General features: G+C 35.1%; 1 protein-coding gene across 3 annotated transcripts in view; it reads left to right on the top strand.

Moving 5' to 3' along the window:
• Positions 1 to 26,878, top strand: part of MON2 (MON2 homolog, regulator of endosome-to-Golgi trafficking) — a 124,851-nt gene that overhangs the window by 71,023 nt on the left and 26,950 nt on the right. For 2 of the 3 annotated variants that reach the window (XM_068560435.1, XM_068560437.1), the window contains 8 exons: positions 572 to 734; positions 10,026 to 10,319; positions 12,366 to 12,564; positions 16,883 to 17,511; positions 21,423 to 21,566; positions 22,181 to 22,198; positions 22,487 to 22,615; positions 26,293 to 26,483. In XM_068560435.1, coding sequence (XP_068416536.1) covers positions 572 to 734; positions 10,026 to 10,319; positions 12,366 to 12,564; positions 16,883 to 17,511; positions 21,423 to 21,566; positions 22,181 to 22,198; positions 22,487 to 22,615; positions 26,293 to 26,483 — 1,767 coding nt within the window. The remainder of the gene's footprint in view (positions 1 to 571; positions 735 to 10,025; positions 10,320 to 12,365; positions 12,565 to 16,882; positions 17,512 to 21,422; positions 21,567 to 22,180; positions 22,199 to 22,486; positions 22,616 to 26,292; positions 26,484 to 26,878) is intronic. The other variant, XM_068560436.1, reaches the window with a different exon arrangement.

A 26,878-nucleotide genomic window follows, 5' to 3' on the forward strand; every position in this document is an offset into this window, starting at 1 on the left:
TCACCACCAGAATTTTTCTCCAAAACCATATACTTCTTATTGTCTTCATTTGCAATACAAAATTACTCTTTACTTTTACAGACTAGATGTAGAATTTTAAATAAAATATCGTATAGATATAAAAGAATAAGGAACTCATTTTCATTCAGTGAGTGAATTGTGTGTATTCTCCTGTGCTAGGCACCATGCTAGATATTGAGGGTACAGTGGTGAGAAAGTAGCTGTATCCAATTTCCCTTTTTCATTCAATGTCTATGTTTTGTTTGACTAGTTGATGCAAGATAGAAATAATATGGCATTAGTGCATAGTTTCTTTTTTTTTAGTTTACTGCTTTTATTTCTTATTCCTGTGAGCTACTTTCTTTATTTTTATTTGTTAATTATTTTTAAGTAAGCATATCTTTTTTTACATTTATGTAAATGTTGAAGTACTCTATGATCTATGTTAGAGAAGATTTTCTTGTTCGAATTTTAAAATAAAATTTTACTTCGGATTATTGTAAGGTATGTATTTTTCCTAGCATTTCTGTTAAATACATGAGTATAAATTTCTTTTCTTCTGTATTTTCAGAGAATCCTTGATACGAACTGCATTCCAGTGTCTTCAGTTGGTTGTGACAGATTTTCTACCAACAATGCCTTGCACTTGCCTGCAGATAGTTGTAGATGTTGCAGGTAGCTTTGGACTTCATAACCAAGAACTTAATATTAGTTTAACTTCAATAGGTTTATTGGTAAGTATCATTGCCTTCCTTATATAATCTAGAAATCACTGTTTGCAATTGAGAGTGAATGCCAAGCTAATGCTATGCTTTTGACTCTATAAGAGTCATTTAAATGACTTTTAAGTACCAAACTAATACCTTGTATGAAGGGTTAAATAATATCATTTAAGAAATAATTATTTAAAAGCAGAGTATTTGGAATAATTTTGATATATTGAGCTGAAATTTGGCTTTTGTAAGGTTTGTTATGGGAGGATTTAGTAAACATAATTGTACATACAAGAGAAATATTCAGTTGACTCTGCTGTGAACAGTAATTGATTTCTTTTTAAATTTAATTTTATTTATTTTTTTGTACAGCAGGTTCTTATTATCTATTTTATGCATATTAGTGTATATATGTCAATCCTAATCTCCCAATTCATCCCACCACCACCACCACTACCCCCTTTCCCCCACTTGGTGTCCATACATTTGTTCTCTACATCTGTGTCTCTATTTCTGCCTTGCAAACCGGTTCATCTGTACCCTTTTTCTAGATTCCACATATATGTGTTAATATACGATATTTGTTTTTCTCTTTCTGACTTACTTCACTCTGTATCACAGTCTCTAGGTCCATCCACGTCTGAACAAATGACCCAATTTCGTTCCTTTTTATGGCTGAGTAATATTCCATTGTGTACATGTACCACATCTTCTTTATCCATTCATCTGTCGATGGGCATTTAGGTTGCTTCCATGACCTGGCTATTGTAAATAGTGCTGCAATGAACATTGGGGTGCCTGTGTCTTTTTGAATTATGGTTTTCTCTGGGTATATGCCCAGTAGTGGGATTGCTGGGTCATATGATAATTGTATTTTTAGTTTTTTAAGGAACCTCCATACTGTTCTCCATAGTGGCTGTATCCATTTACATTCCCACCAACAGTGCAAGAGGGTTCCCTTTTCTCCACACCCTCCCCAGCATTTGTTGTTTGTAGGTTTTCTGATGATGCCCATTCCAACCGGTGTGAGGTGATACCTCATTGTAGTTTTGATTTGTATTTCTCTAATAATTAGTGATGTTGAGCAGCTTTTGTTTTTTTTTTTTAAGCCTCAATGCATCTTATTTTTTTTTATTTCTAAATTTATTTATTTATTCATTTATGGCTGCGTTGGGTCTTCGTTGCTGCGCGCGGGCTTTCTCTAGTTGCAGAGAACAGGGGCTACTCTTTGTTGCGGTGTGCGGGCTTCTCATTGTGGTGGCTTCTCTTGTTACGGAGCATGGGCTCTAGGCACGTGAGCTTCACTAGTTGTGGCATGGAGGCTCAGTAGTTGTGGCTCGCGGGCTTAGTTGCTTTGCGGCATGTGAGATCTTCCCGGACCAGGGCTCGAACCCCTGTCCCCTGCATTGGCAAGCGGATTCTTAACAACTGTGCCACCAGGGAAGTCCGAGCAGCTTTTCCTGTGCCTCTTGGCCATCTGTATGTCTTCTTTGGTGAAATGTCTATTTAGGTCTTCTGCCCATTTTTGGATTGGGTTGTTTGTTTTTTAAATATTGAACTGCATGAGCTGTTTATATATTTTGGAGATTAATTCTTTGTCCGTTGATTCGTTTGCAAATATTTTCTCCCATTCTGAGGGTTGTCTTTTCGTCTTGTTTATAGTTTCCTTTGCTGTGCAAAAGCTTTTAAGTTTCATTAGGTCCCATTTGTTTATATTTCCATTACTCTAGGAGGTGGGTCAAAAAAGATCTTGCTGTGATTTATGTCAAAGAGTGTTCTTCCTATGTTTTCCTCTCAGAGTTTTATAGTGTCCGGTCTTACATTTAGGTTTCTAATCCATTTTGAGTTTATTTTTGTGTATGGTGTTAGGGAGGGTTCTAACTTCATTCTTTTACATGTAGCTGTCCAGTTTTCCTAGCACCACTTATTGAAGAGACTGTCTTTTCTCCATCGTATATCCTTGCCTCCTTTGTCATAGATTATTTGACCATAGGTGCATGGGTTTATCACTGGGCTTTCTACCCTGTTCCATTGAACTATATTTCTGTCTTTGTGCCAGTACCAAATTATCTTGATTACTGTAGCTTTGTAGTATAGCCTGAAGTCAGGGAGTCTGATTGCTCCAGGTCCGTTTTTTTCCCTCAAGATTGCTTTGGCTATTCGGGGTCTTTTGTGCCTCCATACAAATTTTAAGATTTTTTGTTCTAGTTCTGTAAAAATTGCCACAGGTAATTTGATAGGGATTGCATTGAATCTGTAGATGGCTTTGGGTAGTATAGTCATTTTCGCAATATTGATTCTTCCAATCCAAGAACATGGTGTATCTCTCCATCTGTTTGTGTCATCTTTGATTTCTTTCATCAGTGTCTTATAGTTTTCTGAGTACAGGTCTTTACTTCCTTAGGTAGGTTTTTTTTTTTTTTTTTTAAATGAATTTATTTATTTATTTTTGGCTGCGTTGGGTCTTCGTTGCTGTGCAACAGGCTTTCTCTAGTTGTGGCGAGCGGGGGCTGCTCTTTTTTTTTCTTTTTTTTTTTTCTTTTATTTATTTATTTACTTATTTATTTATTTATGGCTGTGTTGGGTCTTCGTTTCTGTGCGAGGGCTTTCTCTAGTTTTGGCAAGTGGGGGCCACTCTTCATCGCGGTGCGCGGGCCTCTCATTATTGCGGCCTCTCTTGTTGCGGAGCACAGGCTCCAGACGCGCAGGCTCAGTAATTGTGGCTCACAGGCCTAGTTGCTCCGCAGCATGTGGGATCTTCCCAGACCAGGGCTCGAACCCGTGTTCCCTGCATTGGCAGGCAGATTCTCAACCACTGCGCCACCAGGGAAGCCCCCCCTTAGGTAGGTTTATTCCTAGATATTTTATTCTTTTGGTTGCAATGGTGAATGGGATTGTTTTCTTAATTTCTCTTTCTGATCTTTCGTTGTTAGTGTATAGGAATGCAAGAGATTTCTGTGCATTAATTTTGTATCCTGCTACTTTACCGAATTCATTGATTAGCTCTAGTAGTTTCCTGATGGCATCTTTAGGATTATCTGTGTATAGTATCATGTCATCTGCAAACAGTGACAGTTTTACTTCTTTTCCAATTTGTATTCCTTTTATTTCTTTTTCTTCTCTGATTGCTGTGATTAGGACTTCCAAAACTATGTTGAATAATAGTGGCAGGAGTGGACATCCTTGTCTTGTTCCTGACCTTAGAGGAAAGGCTTTCAGTTTTTCACCATTGAGAATGATATTTGCTGTGGGTTTGTCATATATGGCCTTTATTATGTTGAGGTAGGTTCCCTCTATGCCCACTTTCTGGAGAGTTTTTATCATAAATGGGTGTTGAGTTTTGTCAGAAGCTTTTTCTGCATCTATTGACGTGATCATATGGTTTTTATTCTTCACTTTGTGGTATCACAATATGGTATCACATTGACTGATTAGCATATATTGAAGAATCCTTGCATCCCTGGGATAAATCCCACTTGATCATGGTGTATGATCCTTTTAATGTGTTGCTGGATTATGTTTGCTGGTATTTTGTGGAGGATTTTTGCATCTGTAGTCATCAGTGATAGTGGTCTGTAATTTTCTTTTTTTGTAGTATCTCTGTCTGGTTTTGGTATCAGGGTGATGGTGGCCTCGTAGAATGAGTTTGGGAGTGTTCCTTCCTCTGCAGTTTTTTGGAAGAGTTTGAGAAGGATCGGTGTTAGCTCTTTTCTAAATGATAGATTTCACCTGTGAAGCCGTCTCATCCTGGGCCCTTGTTTGTTGGCAGATTTTTAATCACAGTCTCAATTTCAGTGCTTGTGATTGGTCTGTTTATATTTTCTATTTCTTCCTGGTTCAGTCTCGGAAGGTTGTGCTTTTCTAAGAATGTGTCCATTTCTTCCAGGCTGTCCATTTTATTGGCATATAGTTGCTTGTAGTAATCTCTCATGATCCTTTGTATTTCTGCAGTGTCAGTTGTTACTTCTCCTTTTTCATTTCTAATTCTAATGATTTGAGTCTTCTCCCTCTTTTTCTTTTTTTTTTTTTTTTAATATTTATTTATTTATTTATTTGGCTGTGCTGAGTCTTAGTTGCTGCATGCGGGATCTTTTTTTTTTGAGTTGTGGCATGTGGGATCTAGTTCCCCAACCAGGGATCGAACCGGGGCCCCCTGCATTGGGAGCGTGGAGTCCTACCCACTGGACCACCAGGGAAATCCCTCCCTCTTTTTCTTGATGAGTCTGGCTAATGGTTTATCAATTTTGTTTATCTTCTCAAAGAATCAGATTTTAGCTATATTGATCTTTGCTATTGTTTCCTTTATTTCTTTTTCACTTTATTTCTGATTTGATCTTTATGATTCCCTTCTGCTAACTTTGGGGTTTTTTTGTTCTTCTTTCTCTAATTGCTTTGGGTGTAAGGTTAGGTTGTTTATTTGAGTTGTTTCTTGTTTCTTGAGGAAGGATTGTATTGCTATAAACTTCCCTCTTAGAACTGCTTTTGCTGCATCCCATAGATTTTTGGGTCATCGTGTTTTCATTGTCATTTGTTTGTTAGTATTTTTTGATTTCCTCTTTGATTTCTGCAGTGATCTCTTGGTTATTTAGTAGTGTATTGTTTAGCCTCCATGTGTTTGTATTTTTTACAGATTTTTTCCTGTAATTGATATCTAGTCTCATAGCATTGTGATCGGAAAAGATACTAGATATGATTTCAATTTTCGTAAATTTACCAAGGCTTGATTTGTGACCCAAGATATGATCTTTCCTGGAGAATGTTCCATGAGCACTTGAGACGGAAGTGTATTCTGTTGTTTTTGGATGGAATGTCCTATAAATATCAATTAAGTCCATCTTGTTTAATGTATCATTTAAAGCTTGTGTTTCCTTATTTATTTTCATTTTGGATGATCTGTTCACTGGTGAAAGTGGGGTGTTAAAGTCCCCTAGTATGATTGTGTTACTGTCGATTTCCCCTTTTATGGCTGTTAGCATTTGCATTATGTATTGAGGTGCTCCTGTGTTAGGTGCATAAATATTTACAATTGTTATATCTTCTTGGATTGATCCCTTGATCATTATGTAGTGTCCTTTGTAATAGTCTTTATTTTAAAGTCTATTTTGTCTGATATGAGAGTTGCTACTCCAGCTTTCTTTTGATTTCCATTTGCATGGAATATTTTTTTCCATCCCCTCACTTTCAGTCTGTATGTGTCCCTAGGTCTGAAGGGGGTCTCTTGTCAACAGCATATATACGGGTCTTGTTTTTGTATCCATTCAGCGAGCCTGTGTCTTTTGGTTGGAGCATTTAATCCATTCACATTTAAGGTAATTATCGATATGTATGTTCCTATTACCATTTTCTTAATTGTTTTGGGTTGTTTTTGTAGGTTCTTTTCTTCTCTTGTGTTTCCCACTTAGAGAAGTTTCTGTAGCATTTGCTGCAGAGCTGGTTTGGTGGTGCTGAATTCTCTTAGCTTTTGCTTATCTGTAAAGGTTTTCATTTCTCCATCAAATCTGAATGAGATCCTTGCCGGGTAGAGTAATCTTGGTTGTAGGTGCTTCCCTTTCATCACTTAAAATGTATCATGCCACCCCCTTCTGGCTTGTAGAGTTTCTGCTGAGAAATCAGCTGTTAACCTTATGGGAGTTCCCTTGTATGTTATTTGTCATTTTTCCCTTGTTGCTCTTAATAATTTTTCTTTGTCTTTAATTTTTGTCAGTTTGATTACTCTGTGTCTCGGCGTGTTTCTCCTTGGGTTTATCCTGCCTGGGACTCTGCACTTCTTGGATTTGGGCAGCTATTTCTTTTCCCATGTTAGGGAAGTTTTCAGCTATAATCTCTTCAAATATTTTCTTGGGTCCTTTCTCTCTCTTCTTCTTCTTCTGGGACTCCTCTAATGCGAATGTTGGTGCATTTCATGTTGTCCCAGAGGTCTCTTAGGCTGTCTTCATTTCTTTTCATTCTATTTTCTTTATTCTGTTCTGCGGCAGTGAATTCCACAATTCTGTCTTCCAGGTCACTTATCGGTTCTTCTGCCTCAGTTATTCTGCTATTGATTCCTTACAGTATGTTTTTCATTTCAGGTATTGTATTGTTCATCTCTGTTTGTTCATTCTGTAATTCTTCTAGGTGTTTGTTCTTTAATTCTTCTAGGTCTTTGTTAAACATTTCTTGCATCTTCTCAGTCTTTGCCTCCATTCTTTTTCTGAGGTCCTGGATCATGTTCACTATCATTATTCTGAATTCTTTTTCTGGAAGGTTGCCTATCTCTACTTCATTTAGTTGTTTTTCTGGGGTTTTATCTTGTTCCTTCATCTGGTACATAGTCCTTTGCCTTTTCATTTTGTGTATCTTTCTGTGAATGTGGTTTTTGTTCCACAGGCTGCAGAATTGTAGTTCTTCTTGCTTCTGCTGTCTCAAGGGTAACTGATTTTTAACGTTATTTTGGTAGTAACATTTTTTTTTAATTGAAGTATAGTTGATTTACAATGTTGTGTTAATTTCTGCTGTACGGCAAAGTAATTCAGTTATACATATATATACATGATCTTTTATATTCCTTTCCATTATGGTTTATCATAGGATATTGAGTATAGTTCCCTGTGCTAGATACAGTAAGACCTTGTTGTTTATCAATTCTAAATAGTTTATATCTGCTAACCCCAAATTCCTAATCCATCCATCCCTCACCCCTCTTCCCCTTGGCAACCACAAGTTTGTTCTTTATGTGTGTGAGTCTGTTTCTGTTTCATAGGTAGGTGCATTTGTATCGTATTTTATATTCCAAATATAAGTGATATCATATGGTATTTTTCTTTCTCTTTCTGACAGTAGTAACATTTTTATATACTGCTTATTTAGGAAGTAAGGCTTCAATAAAGACTTTACCATTTACATAGTCCTGTAGTGTGTCAACACTGCTTAGTTAGGTGTTTAGGAGATAGCATATAATAGTGAGAGAGCCTAGACTGCGGAAACAGATATACATGTACTATTTTATTTCTGTTTGCATCTTGTTCATTGTTAAACTATTGACCTCTTGAGCCTCATTTCACTTATCTTGAGTATAGAAATAATAAAATCTATGTTAAGGTATTGTTAATGTTACATTAAACATATAGAGAAGTAAACAGTATACATTTATTTAAAGGCAATTATTTAGACTCTTTTAAATGCATATTATAATTCACAAGTTTTTAAAGTCAAACTTAATGTTCCTTACAACTAGATAAGTTAATATTTTACAATTAAAAATGTAATCATGGGGGAAAACACAGGCATGTTGAGTATTTAATTGCTCCCAAAGAGTGGTTGGTTAATTCAGTGTTGATTAAATTACTGCTAGATATCACCTCCTTTATTTTACATTTATGTTCACAGGTATTGTATTCTCTTCATTTTTACAATTGACGTAATTCTCATTAATTCACATGCCTTACTGTGGTTGACAATGAACTCAGTAAGACATGTTTGGAGATATTAATTACTCTTGTATGAAATTACAAAATATTATTAAATGATAGTAAGGGATTGTTTAATAATTTTGTTAGGGTAATAATGGTATCATGGTTATGATTTTTAAAGCCTTTTCTAGTAGAGATTATAAAATATAGGCATGAAGAAAATATGACAAAATGTTAACAATTGTTATATCTAGATGTGGTGGTTATATCAGTATATTGATATATTCTCCCTGTTTTTCTGTATGTTGTTAAAATTTTTCATATTAAACATTTTTTTTCTTTTTCATTGTCCTTCATTTCTTTTAATTTTTACTGTGAAGTAAAGATATACCCAGACACCTCAGTACCCATCACCAAGCCAGGAAATGGCACGTCACCCTACTTAAGACCCTTCATATGCCCCTCTCAGATTGCACTGGTCTCCTCTGTCAAAGTCATTTGTATCCTGAAATTTCTGTTACTTGCTTCCCTGTTTTTCTTTATAGTTTTTATCACTTTATGCTTTTATACTTAAATAATATATTGTTTGCAGTTGCCTGTTTATGAAACAGAATAAGTAGAATCATACTTTAATCTTTTGTTGTTTCTTTGCTCAACATTTATTTTTGAGATTCATCCCTGGTGATTTAATCATGAAGTATTTCATTGTATGATTATACCACAATTTAATGATCCAGTCTACCTTTGGTGAACATTTGGATTATTTCTTGGTCTTTGCAATTATGAGCAATGCTGCCATAAAGATTCTTGCACTTGTGCAAGGAATTTTTTGAGGGCACATAGCCTACATTGGAATTGCTGGGTCTTTATGTATGTGCATGTTCAACTTTCTAGGTAGAACCAACTTGTTTTCTTTTTTTCTTTTATTTATTGAGGTATAGTTGATTTATAATATTATATTAGTTTCAGGTGTACAACATAGTGATTCAAAATTTTATGATTATACTCCATTTAAAGTTATTATAAAATATTGGCTATATTCCCTGTGCTTTACAATATTTCCTTGTAGCTTGTTTATTTTATACATAATAGTTTATACCTCTTAATCTCCTATTCCTATATTGTCCCTTCCCACTTCCATCTCCCCTCTTGTTTGTTCTGTATGAGTCTCTTTCTCTTTTGTTGTATTCATTTGTTTGAATCATCTTAGATTCTGCATATAAATGATAACATACAGTATTTGTCTTTCTTTGTCTGACTTATTTCACTAAGCATAATACCTTCCAGGTTCATCCATGTTGTTGAAAAAGGCAAATTTTCATTCTTCTTTATGGCTGAGTAGTATTCCATCGTGTGTGTGTGTGTGTGTGTGTGTGTGTGTGTGCGTGTGTACATGTATGTATATAGAGAGAGATATAGACAGATATACATATATATATGTAATATATACAATCTATTTATTTACCTATCTAGCTACCACATCTTCTTTATCCATTCATCTGTTGATGGGCACTTAGGTACCTCTATATCTTGGCTATTGTAAATAGTGCTGCTATGAACATTGGGGTGCATGTGTCTTTTCAGATTAGTGTTTTCATTTTTTCCAAATATATATCCAGGAATGGAATTTCTGGATCATATGGTAGTTCTATTTTTAGTTTTTTGAGGAACCTCCATACTGTTTTCCACATTGACTGCACCAATTTTTTCAAATTATTAATGTTAGCACAAGATTGCTCCCTCAAATTCTGAAATCAGATAGAGACACTTGACAGAAGAGGAGATATTTTCATTAAATCCATTCTACTAGAAAAGGAGTTTCTGAAATAATTGTTTTTTTAATTCTGAAAAAGTATGTGTTGCATATCTATGTGTTTAAAATAAAATCTATGAATAAATTGATATTTTCTCCTTTGCTTTTTAGTGGAATATTTCAGATTATTTTTTCCAAAGAGGAGAAACTATTGAAAAAGAATTAAATAACGAAGAGGCAGCACAGCAAAAGCAGGCAGAAGAGAAAGGAGTGGTTTTAAATCGGCCGTTCCACCCTGCACCACCGTTTGATTGCTTGTGGTTGTGTCTTTATGCAAAATTGGGTGAACTATGTGTGGACCCCCGTCCTGCTGTCAGGAAGAGTGCAGGGCAAACTCTGTTTTCGACAATTGGTGCACATGGAACTTTATTACAGCACTCAACGTGGCACACTGTTATTTGGAAGGTACTGTAAAATAGCTTGAGTTATCAGTTCTTAATTGAGATATGCTTATATACTTTTTCAATTAAACTTGTTCTTATTAATTTAAAATGTTTTTAATTTTTAGTTTTTTTATTGAAGTCTAGTTGATTTAAAATGTTGTGTTAGTCTCACTTTCACTGAACGTGATTCAGTTATACATATGTATTCTTTTTCTTCCTATTAATTTTTAAAGAAGAGTTTCCGTCTGTGCATTTGGCAAAACAGAAAATGTTAGCTTTGTTGTATTTTTAATTGCACCTCACATAGATCAGATTAAATACTAAAAGCCTCATCTTTTTATCTCTTTATCTCCTTTGCACTTCCCTTTCTCCTCGTTTTCCCCTGTGGTAATAAAACTAGTAGTTGCTAAACCACTACCTGTAATTCAAATATAATACAGTCAAATGAAAATTTTATAAATAAAGAATTTCAGCAATAGTGAAATTTACTTGCAGACTCACCAAACAAAAACCACCTCCAATTTGTAAATTCCATGTTTGTTCATTAAATATGCAGTTTCATTTTTTAATTTTTCAATTTTATCTTCTTTTTAAAATGTTCTTACAAAGTCAACAGCTTATTAGTGAGCATCCCCTCTTTACTAAAAGCTCTCTGTTTTTTGTTTAATCTGTTCCATTTTAATAAAATTCTATTTATAATCCTTTCATTGCTTTTGTGAATTTTTGAAATCAGCAAGTTTGATGGTAGGCAAAATGGTAAACCTTCATTGTATTTAACAATGTTTTCAGTTTAATAAAAAGACCCCAGAATGTCTTCTTAAAAAATTAATAATGTATGTTCCCTAATAAAAATAATTAAAAGCCCTGCTCCCCACTCCTATGTCTTCTGGTTTTCTTTGTTTTTTTTTTTACTAGCTGCACCACGCGGCATGAGGGATGTCAGGGATCGAACCCGGGCCCCCTGCATTGGGAGCGTAGTCTTAACCACTGGACCACCAGGGAAGTCCCCTCTTGTGTCTTCTGTTTCAACTGTATCCCCTGGCTTCTCAGTTCACAAACATGCTGAAGAGTCCTTTACTGTTTTAAAAAACAAACTGATATTTTCTCTGATTCCTGTTTTCCTTTCAGACAGCTTCATTGTTAATCTTGCTGCCTAAATCTCAATAATTTTTTTTCTTTCTCACTTCCTCTGCATTCCCTTACCCCCTTGTAATTTGACATACAGATTATTCTACTTCAGAGTATCTTAAACATTAGCATGTAACAGAATCTCCTAGAGGACTTATTAAAGAACAAATTGCTTGAGCCACTGTCCCCAACCCCCTAGAGTTTCTGATTTCTTTCCCCTGGCGCGGGGACTGAGAATTTGCATGTCTGTGAAGCTCCCGGGTGATGCTGATGGTTCTGAGACCATATTTTTAGAACCACACGAATTGTTCATAGGCTCTACAGGTAGTCTTCTAATTGCCAAGTCTCTTGCCCTGTGCTCAATCCTTATCCTACTCATTTTTTGTAGCATTTAATACTGCTGATTCTTTTTTCCTTGAAATTTCTCTTCCTTTGGCTTCTGTTCCACAGCATGTGTATGCTTCTCTGTTCAATTTTTATTTTATTTTTTTGGCTCCTATTACTTCCTCTGATTCTACATTTTAAATGTAAACATTCCCCAAATCCCAACCGCTTCCTGCTTGATTTTTTTCAAGCACCTTCATCCAGTCCTGAAGTTTCAGCAGTAACCTCTGTCCAGATGTCACTCATAGTTATATGTTTGCCTGGATCCCTCTCCTTAGCTTCATTCCCTTCTTGTACGTTACCCCCCAGGTGCTCCATTGGCGCCTCAGCTCAGTAAGTCTTAGACAATCGTCTATGCAATTTATTTTAATTTTTCACATTCCATGACCTTAAGGATAAACTTAGTATAAGGACACCTCTGTTGGTCAGTTTCGTCTAATATATGGGGATTGATCAGAATGTCAGGTGTAATTCTTTGTAGCAATGCCTAATTTTCTATGCTGTTACTTGAGCTGTGTTATCAATGCTTTTTATATGCATTGTTATAAATATTTAGGTTCTCTTTCATCTATTGGACCGAGTTCGAGAGTCTTCTACCACTGCAGACAAAGAAAAGATTGAGTCCGGAGGTGGCAATATTCTCATTCATCATTCAAGGGACACAGCAGAGAAGCAGTGGGCTGAGACATGGGTTTTAACATTGGCTGGAGTAGCAAGAATCTTCAACACTAGAAGATATTTACTGCAACCTTTAGGTAGATACACAATTTTTTTTTCTGAGTATACAAATAATTAATGTTAAAGGAAATTTGGAAAATACAGGAGATTCTTTAAAGTTCATATACAATGCTACTTTCCAAGAATAATCCATCTTAACTGCCAGTCTTTGTGTTATGTGTGGTGTGTGCATGAGCATATGCACGTTTTCATTCATTTCACTGAAAAAATATGTACTGTGCACCTACTGCGGGTGAGTCTCTAGGGGATACGGTGATGAGCCAAATGCTACCGTCCTTGCTATATCATGGGTATGAGGGAAGAACTATAATTACATAAATAAATACAAAATTGCTACAATGATCAGTGCTAAAAGGAGCGTATAATAGATTGTGTGCTTATAGCAGATATTTGACCAGGCCAGTGCGATATGTATAGGCTTCCCTGAGAAAGCAGTATTTTATCTGAGTAGTAGTTCATCAGGCAAGGGTAGGAGGAACCGGGAAGAGCCTTACAGGCGGAGAGAATGTGTAAAAGAGATGGGAGAAGATTGAGGAGATGGGGATGGTGAGGACGCCGGCATGTTTGAAGGTCTGGGATGAAGAGAACACGGAAAAGTGTGATTCCACATGAGGATGCAGAGGTAGAGAGAGGCCAGAGCATGGAACACTCTGTAGGTTATGTTCAAAAGTTAAGACTTCATTCTAAGAGCACTGGAAACCACTGGAAGGTTTTGATCCATGATGTGATATGATCAGATATGCAGTTCAGAAATACCACTTCAGATGGTATGTGTGGAATGGAATGTCCACAAAGAAGAATGGTAGGGTACTGTTAGACTGGTGAGGAAACTGTTGGTGGTGTAGATGAGTGCCCCTCAACCGGGGCCAATTTTGCCCAACCTACTCCCTCCCCCCGCAGGATATTTGGCAATGTCTGGAGACAGTTTTGGTTGTCACAAGTGGGGAAGGACGTGCACTGCTGGCTTGTGGGGGGAGTAGCAGCCAGGGATGCTGCTACACATCTTAACAATGCACAGCAAAGGACCATCCCACCCAAAATGTCGGTAGTATTGAGATTGAGAAACTCTGGTGTAGATTATAATACCTTCCTTCAGTGCTAGTGGTGGGGATGGGAGAGGTTGAGAAAAGTGAACGGAAGTACTTTTGTACATAATTGTGAACAAGTTGTACATATTATGTCTCTAATTTATTATTTTATGGTTGGCTTTTTTCCGCCCTCATTATGTTAAAGCATAGGCGTATTTACTCTTTTCGTAGGCATGTTTGTGTGGTGTTCATCAGGGGCACTTTAGGGCTCTCTCTATTTTATATATACACGTACATATATATATAACGTACATACATACACATTTTAAATCTTAGTTTTTTGTTTTCATGTAAAATTTACATATAATGAAATGCACCAGTCTTAACTGTATGTTTGCTGACTTTTGACAAATAAGCATCATTTTTAATACCTCTGTGATAGTTACTTTATCTTAAAAGCTAAGAACTAATAGGTAGATTTAGATTTTTAAAAATGAAGACATGATGCAGTTCATGTAGCTTTGATGATTTTTTTATAATTTGAACACTAGGCAATGGTTTTTATCATTTTAGAATAAGATTATGGTGTCAGGGTGATGCTCATAGAATGGTTCAGAAGTGGTCCTTCCTCTGCAGTTTCTTTTTGAGTAGTTTGAGAAGGACAGGTGTTAACTCTTCTCTAAATGTTTGGCAGAATTCACCTGTGAAGCCATCTGGTCCTGGACTTTTGTTCGTTGGAGTTTTTGAATTACTGATTCAATTTCATTACCAATAATTGTTCATATTTTCTGTCTCTTCCTGGTTCAGTCTTGGGAGATTCTTTCAAAGAATTTGTCCATTTCTTCTAGGTTGTCCATTTTATTGGTGTATAGTTGTTCATAGAAGTCTCTTATGATTCTTTGTATTTCTGTGGTGTCAGTTGTGACTGCTCCTTTTTCATTTCTGATTTTATTGATTTGGGCCCTCTCCCTTTTTTTCTTGATGAGTCTGGCTGAAGGTTTGTCAATTTGGTTTATCTTTTCAAAGAAGCAGCTTTTAGTTTCATTGATCTTTTCTATTGTTCTTTTAGTCTCTATTTCATTTATTTCTGCTCTGATCTTTATGATTTCTTTCCTTCTACTAACTTTGGGTTTTGTTCTTTTTTTTCTAGTTCCTTTAGGTGTAAAGTTAGGTTGTTCATTTGAGATTTTTCTTATTTCCTGAAGTAAGCTCGTATTGCTATAAACTTTCCTATTAGAACTGCTTTTGCTGGCGTCCCAAAGGTTTTGGATCATTGCATTTTCATTTTCATTTGTCTGTAGGTATTTTTTGATGTCCTCTTTGATTTCTTCAGTGATCCATTGGCTGTTTAGTAGCATATTGTTTAGCCTCCACATGTTTGTGGTTTTTTGCAGTTTTTTTCTTGTAGTTGAAAATTTTGCCATTTGCAGCAACATGGGTAGACTTGCAGGGCATTATGCTAAGTGAAGTGAGTCAGACAGAGAAAGACAAATACTGTATGATATCACTTCCATGTAGAATCTAAAAAATACAACAAACTAGTGAATATAACAAAAAAGAAGCAGACTCACAGATACAGAGAACGAACTAGTGGTTACCAGTGGGGACAGGGGGGAAGTGGGGCAATATAGGGGTGGGGGACTGGGAGCTGCAAACTACTGGGTATAAGATAGGCTACAAGGATGTATTTTACAACACTGGAATGTAGCCAGTATTTTGTAATAATTGTAAATAGAGCGTAACCTTTAAAAATTGTATAAAAAATTTAAAAAATATTTTTAAATAATGCGGTTAATATTTTTAACATAACCATGTGCAATATATAATTATACCTAGTCTTTTAGAAAGAAGACTTCTTCCTAGACAGAATATATTAATGAAAGAATTGCAGGGTTTTTTCCTTCCTATGGCATGGAATATTCTAAATCTGAGACTTGGTCACCATTCTGGTGGGGAAATGTAATGTTTCATCTGACTTTTGGACTGGAATGGCAACAAGCAGAGGTATTTTGTTTTGTTGTTTTGATAGTTTTTAGACAAAAATTTTTAAAACTCCTTGAACAGCTTACGGAAAAATCTGTTTTTTATTGTATGTAAATTATACTTCAGTTTTTTTAAAAAAAAGAGTATGGAGAGGAAGAGACATATAACTGGGCAAGTGTTATCATTTATCCTATAAAGGCAGAGCAGTACTTACTGTTTTATACCAGACTTAGTTCCAGCTTTCCAATTAACTGAATGCTTCCTCAGTCACATGGGTTTATCCCTTCTTGAAAAGACATCTAGTCTTTGATAGCTTTTGTGAAGTGAAATTCTTTAAACCTCAGTTATCTCTATTTCATAGCCTACTTATGTTATCCTTTGTAGAATGTCAGTTCCTCTGATTTTTGCATTATTTAAATACAAATAGGTGGGTAATAATCCATGCTACTAACAAAGCCATTGGGCTAGATGTCTGTAGGAACAAGATCATTTTTTGCTGGGCTTTATAGGAACAAACCACACCTGGCCATAGAGAGTCTCATTATAAACGTGCTTAGTTGGTCACAGGAGTAGAGCAAGAGATTGAATTGATTAGTGGAAACAACAGCTACCATTCAGCCCGTGCTCTGCTGATGGTAGATCAGTCGACTCGGTTTTACATGGGAGAAATAAATTTAGACTCATTGTAAAAGGACAGTCTAATCTTTGTGGTGCATTTTCTCCTGGCAACTCACTGATGGGGGGAAAAATGTTTAAGAAAATTCTGCTACTGTAAAATTATTTAAATATGAAAACCAAAGTGTAAAGTTTAGATGTTTATGGAGTATGATTTACAGTTTATTTTAAACATTTAGACAGATAAAAAAACGTGTATCATGCTGTTATAACTTTTCCAATATGCTTAAGAATGGGAACATCTTACTTAGTCATTAATAAAGGTAGCTGGATAGACTGAAGATGTTACTGAAAAGTTTTTGTTTTCACCCTCTTAAGTTTTTATTCTGTTCTCCTTAGGCAGAAGTACTAGAATAGAAACATGTATACGTACATTTACAGAGTTTTATTTTTAAGACCAAAACCTTGTTTGATATACTCATTATCCTCTTCTTGATGCTGTTTGTTCCTGTAGCTGACAAAAAGTTTTTACTGGATTTTTGGGTTGTAATGATTTTAATTCACATTGTTAGTACCTTAGCGTATTTTTTCTAGTTCTATAGGAATTTAAGCAGAAAAATAAAGCAAATAAACTTTAAAGTGTCTAATAGTAAGAGAAAATTTGATCACTTTTATGGTGATAAATTTTTTTTTCCTCTTCCTAATATAGGAGACTTTTCAAGAGCATGGGATGTTCTTCTTGACCATATACAATCAGCAGCACTCAGCAAAAACAATGAAGTATCTCTGGCTGCGCTGAAAAGCTTCCAGGAAATTTTACAGATTGTGACCCCTGTCAGAGACTCAGATAAGCCTGAGACACCACCTGCAGTTCATGTCCCTGTGCCTGTCCTTTTAGGGTCCATATCAGGCCCTGGCCTGAACAGGCCATTTGTAAGAACAGATTCCATTGGAGAAAGACTTGGAAGATATAGCAGCTCTGAGCCACCCATAGTTACTGATGAGCTTGAAGATTTGAATCTCTGGTGGGCTGCATGGAATACCTGGTATAGAGTTGGATCTGAAAGCACTAAGCCTCCTATTACTTTTGATAAACTAACTTTCATTCCCAGCCAGCCTTTTCTTACAGCTTTAATTCAGATATTTCCAGCTCTTTACCAACACATAAAAACTGGTTTCAACATGGATGATTTGCAGAAGTTGGGAGTCATACTACACAGTGCCGTTTCAGTCCCAATAAGTTCAGATGCATCCCCTTTCATTCTTCCATCTTATACTGAAGCAGTTTTGACAAGTTTACAGGAAGCTGTACTCACAGCTCTAGATGTTCTCCAAAAGGTAATAGAATTTTAGTGGCTGTCTAAGCAATATTGCATATGGTTCTCTGGAACTTTTTTTACTTTGCTATATATTTTTTGGGATAAATTCTGGATCATCAAGATTGTTGTGTATGTATACTTTGGGATGAATTCAAGATTGTAAAGATCCAGTTATTTTTAAAACTTTTATTTTTCTAATATATTTTAAAAGATATTTCAGGTTTATTTTGAGAGTCTTTAAGAAACTGCCTGCATTCTCTTGCTTCTATTCACCAGCTTTTTTGGTTTGTTCATACAACTCTTCACAAGAGGATATACTTTTGGAATGACAACTTTAGTAAAGTATTTCTATAATTAGAAAATTAATAAGCCATGGGATTATATTTTGGTTTCTTTCATCTGTACTTAAATTTAGCTCTGGAATTGTTGGAAGCCTATATTTTTTAAAAAAGGAGTAAGAATAAATTTATAAAGTATTTTTCTCACAGAAATTTTAAAAAGATATATTTTAACCTATGTGTGTTTTGTTACTGCAAAATATATATGTATATATATATTAAAACAGACCTAAAAATTATTGAGCAGATTCCAGTTAGCAAGCAAGACCAGATCAAAATCAAATAATTTTTTAAACTGTCAAGGTAATTATTAGCACAATTCACAACAACCAAAATGCTAAACAAAAAAAATGCCACCTGAAGAGCCAGCAATCCCAACAAAGTAGCTGTGACATTCTAACAAAATTAGAATGCAAGTATTAGAATCTGATTACACATGTGTTATCAGTAGCCACTTGTGTACTGAAGGTCATGTATTCTAATTAAATGATTGCCTTGTATCCAACTGGATTGAAGAAAACTTTCACAGTAAGAATGGTGGTTTCTACTACACCATAATACGCCTTGAATGACTCTGGAGGAAGTCTAGCTGAGCAGTAATTCCTTGATCTCTTTACCCCTAGTTACACTGTGCAGAGAAACAAATTGTGTAGAAACTTAAAATCTAAGAGAATCTGGCATTTTAAAAACTTTATTATAGGGATATCAGTTTTCCATAATTGAAATCAAAAGAGCTGCTTTTATTTCCAGTGGGGGAAGAAAAGTAGCCTGTCAATAATAACTTTTTTCTCCCTGACTGTGAACATAAGTTGCTTATACACTGCCTTAGAGGGAATGAGAAAGTTAATATATTAGAGAAAGAGAGCATAGGCCTTGTGAGATACCCATAATCTAGAACTTTCAGATGTTTAATTCAAGCTTTTATATATGTGTAGAGGATAGTAAACAAAAAGCAAACAACAAACCCCCAAAACTTTTTTCCAGGGAGAAAAGTATATACTTTTATTTACAAAAAAAACTGCTGCTTTTGCAATAAGAAAACAAATAGACTCATTCTTCCCAACTACTAGGAATTTGTTCTAAGCTTTGAACTTTTAATGGCTTTTAAAGCAGTATATACCTTCAGTTGGAAACTTAGGAAGTTTTATTTATATAAATTGATATCATTTTGCATTACTAATTTTCACTCTAGCCATTGTTTATTACTTATGTGATTATCTAAATGATGTTTCATAATACTTGAATGTGATTCAAATATATGGGGTCTTTAATATTTCCTAACAGAAAACATATTTCATTATTAGTAAAGAGTGTTTTTATTTTTTCTTTCTTTTTTTTTTTCCAAGTAAGGGTGTTTTTATATTTCCCCCCACAGGTGTCAGAAAATTTTTTCACAAGCAAAATTTACTTGCTTTGGGACTTTATTCATAAACTAAATAAGCTATTCTGCAAAACATTTTATTGATTAAAAGCTGTTTTCCTTCCTAAAGGAAAAACTCATTTCTAATTTCATGTTTACCTTTACATTGTTTAGGGTTTCAGGGTCATAGTCTTTTCCTTGGTTTTCAAATCACTAGTTCACAACCAAAATGATTTAGTCATGTAGGCTAACTTTTTTTTTTGGCCAAGATATTTTGGCATACATGGGGGACCTGAGAATTAATATTATCTGCTTTCCCTGAGTTCTGAGATCAGGAGACTGCATCTATCTTATTTATTGCTACACGGATTGAATTATTTTAAATGACTTAATAAGAGAAGGCTTGTACCATGTCAAGAGGTTAGATGTCCAGTTTCTTTTCTTTTTTTCACATACACAGTTTTCAAGGACTAATAGGAACTGTTGTCCAGATTGCTTATTGATTCTTAGCTTTTGGACTAAAATCTGTTACCAGATTTATATATAGGCTTTTCTGATAAACTTCAGAATACTGAAGAAAGCCAATAATAACTTTTTCTTAGATGAAGTTTGTTGTAAAAAAAAAAAAGAGTTGGTTCCATATTATGCATTTTAAGATTCCAGAATTCAACTGTAACACTATTAGGTTGTTTTTTTTTTTTTTAATAAAGGATCACTGAAAATCAAAACATATAGTCCAGGTCATTATTTGTTGCTAAGGTATTTTCAGAAAAATTTTGATACTTAGTGTTCTAAGGTCTCCACACAGACTTTTCCCTCCCTCCCTCCCTCCCTTCCTTTGTCACTGAAAATAAAAGAATTCATTTAGGGTAATTATATCTTTTCCACGTAATTACTACTTGTTTACTTGTAAGAGTTAAGACTCAGCAAGGGGTTAATAAAGAAGACCGTGAAACTATTAGAAGTAGTTAGTAGAGAGAATTTTTTTAGGCCGTATACCTTGCAAGTTCATGATTCACTGTTTCTGAGAAAAGTAACCAAGTAGGGAAAGATGGTATTAGATATCTTTGTTCTACTTTCACATTGTAATTATAGGATAATCTAATGTACTAATGGGCAGCACTTTGCTTATCTACTTTGTACCTCAAGATAATTTTATCTAAAACACCAGTTAAAGCTAAATGGCTACCTCTTCTCTGAGGGAAAATAAAGCTAGTCTTTTATCTGACAGGTTATAAAAGCCATGATTGCATGAAAATATAAATGTTGTGCACATCTTTTTAAAGAAATTCCTTAAAATTTTGAAATGCTTTGAATTTTGATTTTGTATTTTGAGGGTACCTCAAGTGTAGAATGATCATGCTTTTTGTTTTGTAAAGCACAAATATATTTTAGGTACTCCATAACATATCATTAAATATTTTTCGCACAGAGAAAAACGAACACTAAAACAGGAAAATATGAAAGGATGGGAGGAGGAAACACATTTGTTGCTAGAGAAAATAAAAACATAAGATTTATTTTTAAGCACTTTCAATGTATTTGAAATAATTAAAATCTGCAGTGTCAGAATATGTATTCTTTGTTTTATGAAATTATTTGTAGTATTAAGTTTAATTTCTATTAAAATTTTCTTGTTTTAAATCAAGTCTATATATTTAGATACATTAGACACTAAATATACTCTGCCCTGTTAAAAATTAATATACTGTATACATTTCTTTTAGAAACAAATTTTTATTCATAACTTATTTTCCTGACTGTAATGAACATGATTATTTGTTAAAGTCTGTGGACCAGGCATGATGCAGGAATCAGCTGTCATTTCAATAAATTAATGCCATCACTTAAGTAGAAGTCAGTATCATCTTAGTCAGTGAAGCATTGTAAATGGTCTGATGCGTATATTACTGAACAAATGATCAGATTGTGGAACCTCAGAACTGCCTGGGATTTCTCTTTAAGTGCTTGCCCTTTGTTTAGTCTGCTAAGTAATAAGCCACACTTTTAATTAAAAAACGTTTTTTAGCTGATTAATACATTTAGCCTACACTTTATTCAATAATAGTTTAAAATAGCTTAAATGTCCTTCAGGGCTTATAAAAAATTGTATAATACTTAACATAAAATAGGGCAGTCTTTTCGATTCTTTGGTTAAACAAAAGCATATACAGTAAAGAACTTAATGGAGTTCAGATTATGCATTCTACTGTTCATATATTGTTTTTATAGGCCATCTGTATAGGACCGGAAAACATGCAGATAATGTATCCAGCTATATTTGACCAGTTATTGGCATTTGTAGAATTTTCCTGTAAACCTCCACAGTATGGACAGCTAGAAACAAAACACATTGCAAATGCAAAATATAATCAGGTAATTTGCTATAAATTATATTTACTCTGTAAGATTTCATGGCTTATAAATATAGTCAGTTCCACTTAAGGTGGACTTTGATTATCCCAGAAAATTTTCATTCACAAATAAACTTTCATATGTATGTTAACAGTTTAAGCTGAAAAGAAACACTATGTGGAAGACCTTTTCTGTGTTCCTTTTGTTTGTTTGTTTGTTTATACTTTCTTTTCCCAAGTGGTTCTCCAGAAAGTTTGGCTTTTCATGTTACTTTTTCTTCGAAGTTCCTTCCTTTGTGTCCTCACCCCACTATAAAATGGCTTCTAAATCCCTAAGCCTAATCTTATCTAAGAGATATCTGCAATACAAAATGAAGACATCTGTGTGTACTAAATAAGAAGTCTACTACTGGTGTGAAATTTAGTTGGATTTTACATAAAAGATTTTTATAGCCATAGTTGGCAAATTTTAACTTTGTTTTGGCTTAGGGGAAAAGTAAATTTCTGAATGCATGCACATGCTGATTTTGTTCACTCAACATAAAAATTATAATTTTACATGGTCCGAAACGTAGTTTTAATGTGTATTAACTTTTCTCATTCTATTTGTCTTGCAACACAATGGAATCACAATAGATCCAACTATTTGCACCGGTGAGTTAAATTTCCTAAAATTGTCCTAACCTATTGGCAACAAATAAAGTACATCTTTCCCAGTTTTTGATAGAATGCTCTATGTACTTTTTAAGATAGTTTTAATTTTTGCCTGGCTGAAAATTATTCTTTCATGAAGTACGTATCTCTTTGAGAACTTTGCATGTAATATAATCTGGCCTAAAACCAAGGCCTAAACTTTAAGACAAAGAAGCTTTCGCTTTGAAAACAATGTGATTTCATTTAATCTCATTTTTATTTTAACTCTGTGAAAATATTACTTTCTAGGCGGAATGGGTAGCCTTGAATTATGTACCATTTGCTGAAAGGTCTTTAGAAGTAGTTGTGGATTTATACCAAAAAACAGCCTGTCACAAAGCAGTGGTGAATGAGAAAGTACTCCAGAATATTATTAAGGTATTTTTTTTTTAATTTCTCTACTTTCATTTAATAATGTCAGTATTATTGAAATTTCTCTTTAGGTAATAATATATTATCATATATTGAGATAAATGGAAAATATAATTTGTTATTATTTATAATTACTCTTCTCCAACATTCATGGATATTATTTAGGAAGCCGCTTTTTTAAAACGAGAAGGTTTTTTTAATGAAAAATATTTTAAAGTAAGAGTACATTAGATTTTTTATGATTCTTAAATTTTGACACATAAGACAATAAGCATCCTGTTTCTTAGGATAGGATGCTCTATGATTTTGGGGCAAATGAGCCTGAGAGTGTTTGTCATCTGTAAAAGAAGGGTAGGGGCTTCCCTGGTGGCGCAGTGGTTGAGAGTCTGCCTGCCAATGCAGGGGACACGGGTTCGAGCCCTGGTCTGGGAAGATCCCACATGCCGCGGAGCAACCAAGCCCGTGAGCCACAACTGCTGAGCCTGCGCGTCTGGAGCCTGTGCCCCACAACAAGTGAGGCCGCGATGGTGAGAGGCCCGCGCACCGCGATGAGGAGTGGCCCCCGCTTGCCGCAACTAGAGAAAGCCCTCGCACAGAAACGAAGACCCAACACAGCCAACAATAAATAAATAAATAAATAAAAAATTCTCCTAGATCTTGTTCACCTCCCAGTTTAAAAAAAAAAAAAAAAAAAAAAAACTAAAAAAGCCTCACATTCAAGGAAACCCCTCAGTCCAGGGTAGATGGGGGCAGTTGGTCACTCTACAAAAGAGAGTAATAATGACAACCATCCTAACCGTTAAAAAAAAAAAAAAAAAAAGAAGGGTAATACCAATACAAATTTCATGTCTTAACCATTAAGAGATTCAATTGAGATATGGCATTTAATGATACTTGCCAAGTAGTCAGTGTTGAATAAAAAGTTAGGTTCCCCCTTCCCTCAATAGACAAGGAAATAACTACGCTGCCTAGGGGATCTTGGCAAGGATTAACAGAAGTAACATTTGAAGAAGGAGTACCAGCAAAAAGGGAGAAGGAGATATAGATCAATTAAGCAATATAAAAGATCATGGTATATTTTTAAAGCAGTGTTGAGAAATCCCACTTAGGGAGGTGGCAGGGCCTGGAATAGGTCTGAAAAAGTGGCTATGGGTATTACAAGCCATCATAAGGCATCAGATTTTATTCTTTAACCATTGAAGGTTTGAACATGGAGGAGTGACATGAACCAGTCTGTATTTTTGAAGGAATTAAATAATCAGTTTTCTGTACTCCGGAACACTTCATTGATGCCACTTACTACATTGCATTGTGGTTAATTGGACAAGGCTCTTCCTTCCTCAGAAATTGTGAGCTTCGTGACAGCAAGAACTGAATTTTCCAGTTCCATATACATTTACTGAGTATATACTATATGCCAATCTCTGTATTAGTTGCTTAAATATTTTAAAAAATAAATGTATAAATATATTTGCTGTGCTTAACATTCCCTTGACATTGGTAAAATATTAATCTAGTAGTAAACCATACTTTTCATTTATCTAATCTTGAGTTGTAACATGTTAATTCAGAGTGGCTGGTGTATAATTTAGTATTCTTTTGTTTGCATATGACAAAAATTCAGGCTCTGACTAGCTTTAACAATAAAGGGGCAGGCTTAGTTGGAAAATGCAGAGATGGAGGGCTTTAGGGTTGGTTGATCCAGTGGTTCAGTACTATCACCAAAATCCAAAATTTTTTTCCCTGTTCTGCTTTCCAAGGGGTTGACTGCATCCTAACTATGTTTCCCCTCATAGTTGTAGGCTAATAAAGGGATTATATGTCAGTAGCAGGTGTGTGTGTGTGTGTGTGTGGGGGGGGGGGGTTATCAGATTCTTCTTAAGTTACTAAAATTAAGTGAATTGGCTTTAGTCCCATGCCCAGTCTTGAACCAGTGATTATGGCCAGAGAAATGGAGTAGATTGATTGGCTTAATAAACTAATCATCTCTTTACCCTAATTTCCAACTGGATGTGGGGAGGGGAAAGGGATAAATAGATTCTGGGTAGGCTAATTATCTGTTAGTAGAGGCCCGTTTCATGCTAATATGTAATGGTTCACATGTTCACTGTGTGAGTATTCAGTAATCATTTGTGTGGAGGATGATGGAATCAGGTTTTATGTTCACTCCGTAACATTAAAATATGAAAATATATCTCTTCTACTCTTTATCTTTCTCAGACTAGAATTTTTATATAAAAGCTGAATTTTCAGTCTAATGCACATTATCAGACGATATGCTGAAACTATTTATTGATGGTGCTCTGGGATAACTCACTGTGATAGTTTGGTCAGTCTAGTCTTCTAGTTGTTGGATAGTACTATGACCAGAGAAATTCATTCTGAACCACTGAATTAGTTCTTTAATGATTAACAGCAACCTGTCTCAGAAGTTGACCAATTAAAAAGTAAGTCTCAATATTTTAGTCACTAGACATAGTTCAAATGCTGTGCTGTGTCCTCAAGGGTTAAAGATAAAATAAACCAAGTTCTTGAATTATCAATTTTTCTCAAATATTTGGAAAAGGAAAAAAATACATTAAAATGTTAGTGTAGAATATAAAATTCAAAGAATTTTAAAGATAAAGTATAAGACTTCAAAGTAATGATACTCTAGGCCATGTTTACCTAACCATTAGTGAAAAAATATAAGCAGTATTGATCTCTCTTGGATGGGAGAAACCCCATCAGTCAAATTATTTTCTGCCAGGAGAACTATGGCAGAATGCTCTAATTTTATAACATCAAGTTGGAGAAGCTGCAAAATTGTAAGTTTCTTACTCTTAACTTTTCAGAAAACATCACTATTTTTTTTTTTTTTTTTTTTTAATTTATGAACCCTAGCCCATTCTACAATGTAGAGGGTGTGACGCAGTTCTTTTTTTTTTTTTTTTTAATTTTTTTTTTATACAGATTGTTTTTTCTTTTTTAAATTAATTAATTAATTTATTTTTTTGGCTGTGTTGGGTCTTCGTTTCTGTGCGAGGGCTTTCTCTAGTTGCGACGAGCGGGGGCCACTCCTCATCGCGGTGCGCAGGCCTCTCACTATCGCGGCCTCTCTTGTTGCGGAGCACAGGCTCCAGACGCGCAGGCTCAGCAGTTGTGGCTCACGGGCCCAGTCGCTCCGCGGCATGTGGGATCCTCCCAGACCAGGGCTCGAACCCGTGTCTCCTGCACTGGCAGGCAGACTCTCAACCACTGCGCCACCAGGGAAGCCCCCATCCCTATTTTTTATGATGTGAAACCGAGGTTCAAAAAGGTTATTCAATCCTTATTCAGGGTCATTGTTTATAAAATGGACATAGGACTTAAAAGTATATCTTTCTAGGGAATTCCTTGGCGGTCCAGTGGTTAGGACTCTGTGCTTTCAGTGCTGAGGGTGCGGGTTCTATCCCTGGTCAGGGAGCTAAGATCCCATATGCCTCGGGGTGTGGCCAAAAAAAAAAAAAAAGTGTATCTTTCTAGGCAGTGTGATTTGAGGAACATGTCTGAGAATTGGTCTTTCTAGAAAATAACATCCTATTTAAAATGAAAATACCTATGTTATTATTTTTTGCTCTCAGCTATAGTCTTTTTTAAAGTAATTAAAGCTGTGTGTGATTGTTTTAATTAGTACTTATCTTAAACTGTCTTTATTTTCACAGACTCTTAGGGTTCCTCTCAGTTTGAAGTATTCCTGCCCTTCTGAAAGCACATGGAAGCTAGCAGTATCTTCCCTCCTCAAAGTTCTTTCTATTGGGCTACCTGTTGCCCGGCAGCATGCTTCTTCTGGAAAATTTGACAGTATGTGGCCAGAACTAGCCAACACTTTTGAAGACTTTCTCTTTACTAAAAGGTCAGCTTATTCATTTTTACAGTTAAGACAGTCTTTCAAGAAGTACACATTATACCTGTAATTGCTCTAAAACAGTATTTCTCATTATTCATTAACAAAGTAATTGACTCTTAAGATTGCTAGATTGTATACAAAGAAGAAGTGGATTAGGCATTTATCCACTGGGTACATTATCTGTGAGCAGTGGAGATTTTTGCTCTTCATAGTGTTTTGGTTGTAAGACAGGGGTCTATATATAAGGTCACATGAATGCATCATAATTAAGGAGCCATGGTTTTAATTTGATGAAGTTAAGAAGATCCATTTAAAAAATCTGATGCCCATTTAGCATTACAAGAGAAAAACAACTTCAGAAAATGAGGTTTTTTTTAGAATAAATAAGATCATTGGTAATA

Source organism: Eschrichtius robustus, chromosome 13, assembly GCF_028021215.1.
Source record: "Eschrichtius robustus isolate mEscRob2 chromosome 13, mEscRob2.pri, whole genome shotgun sequence".
Taxonomy (NCBI): domain Eukaryota; kingdom Metazoa; phylum Chordata; class Mammalia; order Artiodactyla; family Eschrichtiidae; genus Eschrichtius; species Eschrichtius robustus.